We start from the raw sequence: 9,352 nt of genomic DNA, 5'->3' as shown, positions 1-9,352 counted from the left end.
GAGTGGAATACATCTTTCTTTTCCAGAGCGACATCTCTAGAGGGAGCAATTTGAAGATACGCGAGATAATATGGATAATAAATAGTGAATAAAATTATATAATTATTTCATTAGCGTTAACGAAAGAATTTGTATTTGTTACACAATTTTGATGAAAATTGCATTCATATATATTTTTTCAAGTTTAACCTGCTTTTTGTAATTGCGCGCCATTTTTATATTTTTCTTTAGTACTTACAAGAGGGCAGCAGTGTATTAGTTTCGAATATTTTGGAAAAAAGAAACGATAGATCAGTTGAAACGAAAATTAAGTAAACGTCAGTGAAATGTGACAAGTCGAGATTAATTGAGCTTGATACTTCAACGTGACATTGTTATCTAACAATTAAGGTATATTAAATATTACTTTTGAATGCGTATTGAACATCAGTTGAGAGGCAAAGTAAATGTTAATGGCTAGGATCAAACACGAAACTTTAGTCTGCATTGATTTCTTTATTATTTTCCAACTGTGATTTAATGTACAATCAAACTTTTCGTCGATAAAGATTTCGAACGAAAGAATTCATGGTTTTGTTGCACCGCCAAATGAAAGAAATGCATAAAGGTACGGGAAGTAAGTGAGATCTTTACGAGTACACGCATCGATAACATAAATATTACGTCAAACATTAGTTAACGCAGAATTTTCATTTTTCGTTTAAATTCGTATCGAAGGTTCCATTTAATTTTTAGTTTGGAAATGTTGAAATTTACTAAAAAAAAAGTATGAATATCATTGAATACGCTTGGTATCTGGTATCCACTAAACCGGAAGTCAATAATTTGGGTTGCCTGCAAACATTTCTCGCGTGAAGTTTAAACAAACCGGATATAAATAGCGACACAACAGATGTCAAAGTATCGTCGGCAAAATAGTCAATTACGTTTATCGATGCGTGGTTGTAAAACCAATGCTACATACATGTACATATGGATCAATTTCATTTGCATACATATGGGTGTATGTATGTATATATAGACATCACATATACATATATCTTCTTCTTTTCCCAACATTCATATAATAATATATTTAACATTAAAATAAACCATGTATGGAACCGTATCGCTAATTTGCTATAAAAGTGACACAATTCGAAAGCATTATATCTCTTTTTCTCTTCGTTAACATGTAAATAATCTTATAATAATAGTAAAAAATATAAACGTGTTAGGGTTTACGATAAAAATGCAGTACTTTCGAAGCTGAGTGCGGTTAAAAATCTTGAAACCCCTTAAATTGCGTCACTTTTATTGCGCATGAGTGATACCGTGATTCGTGTTGGTCCACTATTACAATAGTTAACATCTAATTTAATTGGCATTTATTCCTCTACTTTCTGACGTGATGCTTAGTTTCCTGTCGTACGCTGTTTGATCAGCGACAAATTTGAGCTCGTTCGACATAGTTCGAATTTTCCCCCTTTTTTTTTCAAATTTTGAATTTAATCAGGCGAACAAACGACAACATCACATTTAATAATGATTGTTTTTTTTTTTTTTACATTGACCATTCTCATTTTTTCTTTTTTTTAATACTAGATACCGTGCCATGGCTATCGGTGCAGATCGAAGAACAGGAAAAAGGTGTTATAAATTTATCGAGGAATCGATCTATCTTCATCGTTTCACGGAACTGATTGGTCGATCATCGATGCGAAACTTTGACGAGACTGCATCGTGAATTCAGGTCAGATTTCTCAATATCTAAATAATTCCGTTCGCAAATGAAGCTTCGTTTAAAAAAATACGTTCACGGAATATATAGGTACGCCCCCTATACTTACAGATTCGTACTTACGAACTAAATAAAGCTTCAGTGTTCAGGTTTCCTTATCGACTAATCCGACTAGTAGTTCAATGTCCTGTTTCGTGATTACAAAACATAGCGAACGTTTACGACCACGTATGATTTCTTTTTGCTCGTTTCAATCTTTTTTTTTCGTTTTTTTTTTTTTTTTAGATGTTCCTGATATACAGAAGGAAATCGGTAAACATCATTGCACGCTGCAATACTGAGGTCTGTGTTTAAAAGGAACGAAATTCACGTTCGTTTGGCGGGCAAATTGCGCACGTGTTCAGGACACGCGTTAAACGTAGTTAGTCCTCGCGGCGCAACAGAGAAGATTCAGCGCTCCGCGAAAATAGGACGATTGTCTAGTAGGTCTGCCAAGCCTATCGTGGTTCCATCGATGCGATCGTTTGCCGTTGCTACGGTTCCCTCTGCTTCCGGCGTTCTGCAGAGCTGTGTACTTCTCTGCAAATCAAAATGCACCCGGACATTTTTCTCAGCTTTGCCTTCGCCGCTTTGTTTCGTATGCTAAATGCTAAGACGACGACTCTTCGGCAAACAATTGTTTAAAAGGAGGTATAATTCTATTCACCGGAAACTGGGAAACTTTTAATTGAAGAAATTCTCTTTGAAATTCTCCACGAAATTAAAAAAGCAAATTATACTGTAATTAGCAATGATATACATTCTTTAGCACGTAGAAAGAAATGTTTCTAACTATCGTATTTTTTTTTTTTTTCTAACCATTCAGGGTATCGATTCTCGTATTGCTTTCAATAAATAACCACGGATCGACAGCGATATTTGTCAAGATTCGTCAAAGGAACTTTTTCCCCGCGAGAAACGTCGCTTTGAATAGCGGAAAGCATAAGGGAACGATCGTGAAACGAGTCCTTACACTACTTGCGAGAATGTGTTCGCGAGTGGAGGGACCGTGACGGATGAAAAGGGAAAAAATACGAATTGTCGAAGAAATTGTAGCGAGATATGACGTAAGCCTTCTTACGCGTGAAATATCGTTGCCATTAGACCGACAGCTTCCTGGAAGGCGGTGCCATTTCACGCGATGCCAGGCAATACCGGAAAAATCGCGCGATTCTGCCGCGAGCGACGATGAAAGGACGACTTAACTTGAGCGACGCGACGACCGCAATAAATTGCGATTCCTCTCCTCGTCTGGGCTCTTTTCGTTCGACTTTGCATCGTCATAAAATCACCGCTAGTTTCACATCAACTGCTACCGTTCGAGAGAATCTACGCCAATAAAGAGAGCGATCCTCGGGAATTCCGACTGTTGTTATCCAACTTATGTATCGTGTGGTTGTTTCTCTGTAGTCGTAAAACATGAAATTTCTTTACTGACGAACTGCGGCTAGCCGTAATTCTTTCTCGGTGTTCCTTGTTTCCTCGAGCTCTCCCGTGTTTTCACCGCTCGCCACAAACGAAAACTCATTTTCAGTTACCACCCGCAGCTCTCTCTCTCTGTATATATACTTTTTTCTTCCGCCGAAAAACTGCGTGGTCGCGTGTTATGAGCGGAAAAATGAATTCCACGCGTCCTTGACCTCTCTTCTGAGCCTCTCTCTCTCTCTCTCTGAGAACGCTTGATGATACGTGGCCAGCGATGCGCGAGCGCGTACATATTAATTTCATCGCGACAGAACAGAGGATTGTTCGAGGAAAGAAGGGAAACGGAATAGAACAGGTAGCCCAGGCCAGGTGTGTTTGCCCTGGAATGGGGGAAAAAAGATTTTTCCACGACCTTGCCACACGTTCTCGCCAGATTGTTTCGCGGATCGTTGGCACGAATTACTTTATCGGTTCGCGGTCGGGCATATTTCCCTCTCCTGCGACCCTTCATTTTCCCACCCTTTTTTTCCGTGCCGCCCAGCTGAATTCTCGCTTCCGTGGAGAACGGAGGGAACGTAGGAACAGGCGTTCCACGTTTTCCATCTATCCTTGACCCGAACTCTGTGTAATGTTAAATAATGCTCTCGCGTTTCAACGCGTACGTATTTATTTCTCCGTCGCTTCGCTGTGTGTATTTTCCTATGTATGTACATGTACGTATACACGCGTGTGCTCTCTGTTTATGCGTTGTTCTTCAGCTACATTGTGCACGATCGTACGCCAGAGGCCTCGAGTCATCTTTCAAGAATTTTCACTGAAATGCCGCGTGGTATAGTCGATGGAACAAATATAACGAGCTCGTAAATTAAAGTATCAAGTGGCGGCACAGCTTGATCTAACCGTAGTCAGGAACGTATACGTTATTCTGCTTCTTTAGGGTGCAATAAAAGCAAGACAACCGATGACTAACAGTGTTTAGTGTATAGTCGATGGAAGAGATATAGCGAGGTCGTAAAAATCGGTCAGGCGTCAAAGTTTACCTGTTCAAGCATATGGACAATCGAATCGTCAGAAGCTTGAGAAGATAAGGAGTCCGAAGCTGAGTCAGGAACGCATTAAGTATGGCTTAGCTTTGATTCAGCCTTAATCGAAAAACGAAAAATACAGCATTCGACCCCGGGCTTTGCTTAATGCTTCAATTTACGACCTCGCTATATTTCTTCCTTTAACTATACTCTCAGACAAATGAAAAATGTCAGTTAGCTATTTCTTTCTGTGCCTGACGTATTGTAAACCTACGAAACCAAAGTAGACCAATCGAAAACAGTGTATAAAGCGATCAAAATTGAAGCAGAATATAGACGAAAGCTAGGAAGACCGTTACAAAAATTTTCAAGACGACAAATCCTGTGCAGTCGCTGTGAATACATCACACAACCCTGTCTAAAGATTCGGTTACTAATCTTCTCGTATTTCTGTCAATTCGTTTGTTAGATAACTCTCGAAACACGATTACTTTAGCTGATTTTACGAGCGCTCTATATTTGTTCTACGTAGTATACATTCGGTATTACTTGGACTCACAGAAACGGTGAAAATAAACCGTGCGTCTCTTTTTTGTTCGCGCTTCGCTTCTTCCCTCGTCGTTCGTCTTGCCTTGCGCCGTTTCGCGCCGTTTCCCTCGACACGCCGCGTGAACACCGCCACTCGACCTACCCTTTCTCGAAATTTCACCTACAACTCGCAAGATTCTACACTCGTTTCCGTATTTTCTCTCTCCATATCCGCGTGCAGTCTCTCCGTCTCTCTCGCGTGAATTTCCCGTTGGTAACACGCGAAGAGGGAAATCCGTGTCTCTATTCGACCTTGACCTGGTTCTACCTCAATGTCAAATCTCCACCGCCCTCACTCTCTCTCTCTCTCTGGTCGTATCGTTATTCCCTCGATAAGCAAGCGAAGTTTCGAATTGACTGTTAGGGATGATCGAAGGCCGATGGTGTACGGTGATTTTCGTGCTATCCGCCGCGCAGGCCACAGGGGTGCATCCGAATTTGTTCATTATATCGACGGATAATTAAGGTCGTCGTTGTGCTATCCAAGAGAAGCGAACCACCGCTACTCTGTCAGATCGCGCTCTGTATACATAGCGAACCCGTTATCCTGTCGGTGGGTAATACGTTTGTTCCGTAGAATCAATGGGAACACCAGCGGGTAGGAGAAGGTGGGACAGAATCAAAGGAGACGAACCGAGAGAGAGAGAGACGAGGGAGAGACCGTGTTCTCCTTTGAAATCCAGACCTTGGCCTCTGGAGTAACCCGATTAGAGACAGTTGAATAGAATGGGAGGGAGTTGGGAAGGGTGGAGAGAGTAGAATAAGAAGAAGAAAGGTCAACTATGAGAAGCAGGAAGGGATATATTAGAAGGGGGTAAATAGAACGGCAGAAACTACGTAATCGAATTAGCCGAGGGCGCGACGAACGCGTTTACGTTTCGAGGCAAATCGAGTGGTCTCTGTCTTCGATTCTCTCTGTCGTTTCGCGAAACAGTCCCTCCTAACAACCCTCTTACCACGGAATCGCGGCGAGAAAACCCGCCTCTGTGGTAGACGACGATGGCTTTTATCGTTTCGAAAGACACCCTCGACGCGTCTCAATTTGCACTTTGATAACTAATAATACTGTGTTTACACGGTGTGTCGTTCCGTAGCGCGAAGGTTTAGCTGTAGGTAAGAAAAGTTCGAATGGAAGACGGAAGTTGAAAGAGGGAAAAGGTGAATGGAGAAAAGTGCGGTGAAATGAAATTGTACGCTGCAAGAAGGGTGGAAATGGAGATAGGACCAGTACCTATGTCGCCGCCCGATTGGGGCATAAATTCTTGCAGTTCCTCGATCAACCCACGGATCTCCTCCGAGTCCTTGTGGATGCTGCACAGCTCCTCCTCGTAGAAGTCTGGCGTGATCTGTTTGCAGAGGACGATCTGCGAGATCACATTGCCGATGTTGGATGGACCGGCTCTTGTTTCTGGAAGGGGAATAGAAAAGGTCTGTGCTTGTCGTTACTACCAATTGCTTCCGTAAGAAATGTAAGAGACACATGTTATACAGGGTGGGCGTAAAACGTAAAACAGGCCATCTAATTTTCTTCTCTAGCTACGATGCTACGAGGAAATTGTGGTACTCAATGCAAATGGTTTCGGAGGGTGAATAAGATGGAAGGAACGCTTTTTTCTCCGTGGAAGAAATGGTAAAAAATGAAAGGAAGTTTCAGGTTTGAATTAAAATTTCAGGAGTCCAAGATCATTTTAAGGGCATATTATTATGCATGCTTGAATGCACATGAATGTCTGCTACAAAGTACAGTAGAAACAAATATACACATTTATGTGAAAAATATACACGTTGAAAGAAAATTGAAAAAAACACATTTGATTTATAATTTTAGAGCCCAATTATTGTGCATATTCACATAAATTTATATAACCTACAGTAAGATAAAATATACACATTCATGTGAAAAAATATAAATGATCTTGAAAAAAAATAGAAAGAGTGGCATTTATAGAAAAATTTATCTTACATATTATTCACCCTTTGAAACCATTTAAATTACACTAAAGATAATTAAGTGGCCTCTTTTACGTGGCCCACTCTGTATAGTGACAAGAAGTTTACAAGTATTATTAGCTTTTCCAAATTTATAAATTACCTCATACTTTAACGTTTCAAACAACCTCAAATAACTGTTTACTTTTTGCAATTGATATGATTCCTCCTTAATTAACACTAGAACGACCGGCCAAGTTAAAATCACCTACTAGCGACATACCAAAAGTGAATTTTTACATATCCGAAGGAGAATAAAGTGAATTTTACATTAAAACGTAATTGAAAAATTAGATTCATATCGATAAACTCGTAAAGTTACAAACGACACTACTTATCAGTTCATTTAACATTCACTTTCTCCGAAAACTCGCTAATGGGTCATTTCTGACCCGGCCAGTCGTTCCACCGTCAAATTCTCCATCGCGCTAAAAGAACTCGAGAGAATTCGTGAAAGAGTTACCGTAATACTCCGTCATGTCCATCGGCACTATCCGGATGAGATTCTTACTTTTGCAGAGCTCGCGTAGGAACAGTTGAACGATATAGAACAGTAGCGTCAAATTCGGACAGTCTACGGGGATCCCGATATCCGTAGTCCTGAAAGCAACAACAATCATTCCCAGACTTACGATTTTTTCCTACCCGTCGAAGTTTTCTCGTTAGTGATTTCGCCCATTTCCTATCCCACGAATTATTACTTTTTTCTCTTCTTTCTCTCCCTTTGTCCGTTGTCCACCCATTCGTCTCGTAGCCTACTAACGTAGCCTCGCGACCTTTCCACCTATACTTCCTCCAGTTAATTACTCGCGAAAATGCAATTACTACGTCTCGATAACAGAAACCAATAAAATTCGATGAAACGTAACAAGTTCCAGCGCGAACTTCGTTCTATTGTTTCACACGGTAGAAACACTCGCGTATCGAAGATACCTGTTTGCAAAATACTTAACCCTCGTACGACGAATGCAGGGTGATTTTGACTCAACAGCGATAAAGTTAGGCGGCTCAGATCACGTTTGGTACAGGAAATACAGGAAAGAGTAGTTTTAAGCAAATGTGGCGAGCATGAGAGAGAAAGCGGGCGACAAGAGGCCCACGAAGGGCCTGGCTATAAAGTACGGCGTACGAAGAATGAAAGGACAGTGTGTTTGGAAAAGTCGAGAAGCGTGTGTCATAGTATTATAGTTATTCTTATATTTTGTGAAATAAACATCTATTCATATTTCTGATCCCACATATATAGTTGAAAGTATGCATATTTATATAGAATTCCTTGTTGAAACTCGTGTACGATAGAAATTCTGCTATGGGTCAAAATGACCCTGCATTCGTCTCCCGTGTCCGTCTAAAACCATTCGCCTTTCGAGGGTTAACAGAATTCTCACAAACACGGAAATCGAGCGAGATTCAGCTTCGTGACGAGGCATTTCCGTGTTTCTTACACTTCTTCTGCAACCGCGAAGAAGAGAGAAGCGGAGGAGATCGCGAGTTGCGTGGACGTTCTCGCGTGAAACAGACGTCTACAGTCCGCGAAGGTTCGAAACGAAGTTCGAGGGAAAAGTTTCCTCGGACTTTTTCGAGATAGCGTAATCGCTGGTAACGGGGTATAGTGTGTTGTAGAGGCCGAAGTCAAACGACAAACGCTTCGAGTGACGTGGAAAAGCGCGTCGCGTGACGTCCACTTTTATTTTTTCTTCTCTCTGCTCTGGGACTAATTTTACACAAGAGCTACAAGAACCAAGTGTTACGCACCAATCGTGATAAAATTAGGTTGTATGCAAAAACCTGAGGAGAGTAAGTAGGTTAAATGTTTCTCGGAGAAATTGCAGATGGATAGAGAGAGATTCTCTGTAAGTAGTTTCTTTTTTTTTTATTTTTCTCTTCAGAAGAGATAGTCTCTTCGTTTCTCGTTTGTTTCCTAGCGAGGTCGTTCCCCGTTCCTTCCAGGACCATAATTTGAGTATCGTAAAAATCTAATAAACCGCTCGTCGGTGGCAAGCATCAATTTCGTTCCCTTTAATGCCAGGCCCGCTTATTACTTTACGACTGAGGGGTGTCTTGCACAGTTGCTACTTATCGTTCAATTCCAAGTCTCGAAGCGACGCTTATCAAGAAACTTGCTCGTACTCGAAACCTGCTAGCTACTGAACGTGAGGTTACTAGGCGGATTTCATTCTTGTTACTTCCGCTTCACGGTGCACCATGCTCGATTACATCTGTAATTAGCTCGAAATAAGTTTCGACGAATGTTAGGAAAAGTGGTGTTCACAGTCGACGCATGATTCGTGTGGAGAGTTACCGTGTTTCTTCGTCGTGAAACTGGGACAGGTACGAAGAAGGAGGGAAGGACAATTTTATGAAAAATTGACGTACTTTTGTTGCACGAAATTATGTGCAATTTTGTGTACTTTTATTGCGGTTTTGTTAGTTTTTATAATTTTATTGTTATTAGTTAGAAAATCGCTTAAAATGAAAAATTAAATGCTAAGTAAAATTGCAGCAGCAATTTATTCGGGAGACAAGTGATATTTTTATGTAGATATAATTTTCTTAAGAAATTTTT

The 9,352-nt window shown here is 40.8% G+C and overlaps 1 protein-coding gene across 1 annotated transcript; it reads right to left on the bottom strand.

Moving 5' to 3' along the window:
- Positions 1–2,132: 2,132 nt before the first annotated feature.
- LOC108577712 lies at positions 2,133–7,406 on the bottom strand. Its single transcript, XM_017940903.1, has 3 exons — positions 7,250–7,406; positions 6,029–6,205; positions 2,133–2,299 (listed from the first exon to the last, which is right to left on the bottom strand). The coding sequence occupies exons 1-3, from the start codon at positions 7,404–7,406 to the stop codon at positions 2,133–2,135; spliced, it is 501 nt and encodes a 166-aa protein (XP_017796392.1).
- Positions 7,407–9,352: the final 1,946 nt, after the last annotated feature.

Source organism: Habropoda laboriosa, unplaced genomic scaffold (genome assembly GCF_001263275.1).
Source record: "Habropoda laboriosa isolate 0110345459 unplaced genomic scaffold, ASM126327v1 scaffold912, whole genome shotgun sequence".
In the NCBI taxonomy this organism is placed as follows: Eukaryota; Metazoa; Arthropoda; class Insecta; order Hymenoptera; family Apidae; genus Habropoda; species Habropoda laboriosa.
The sequence above is the reverse complement of the archived record's forward strand: the minus strand, read 5'-3'. Positions and strand labels throughout refer to the sequence as shown.

What these genes read in the sequence shown, in the direction of transcription:
- LOC108577712 (XM_017940903.1), bottom strand. Translation starts at nt 7,406, where the DNA reads ATGATTGTTGTTGCTTTCAGGACTACGGATATCGGGATCCCCGTAGAC. An exon ending in GGACATGACGGAGTATTACG is followed by an intron (nt 6,206 to 7,249) that starts GTAACTCTTTCA and finishes TTCCCCTTCCAG; the next exon opens with AAACAAGAGCCGGTCCATCC. An exon ending in CCAATCGGGCGGCGACATAG is followed by an intron (nt 2,300 to 6,028) that starts GTACTGGTCCTA and finishes TTTGATTTGCAG; the next exon opens with AGAAGTACACAGCTCTGCAG.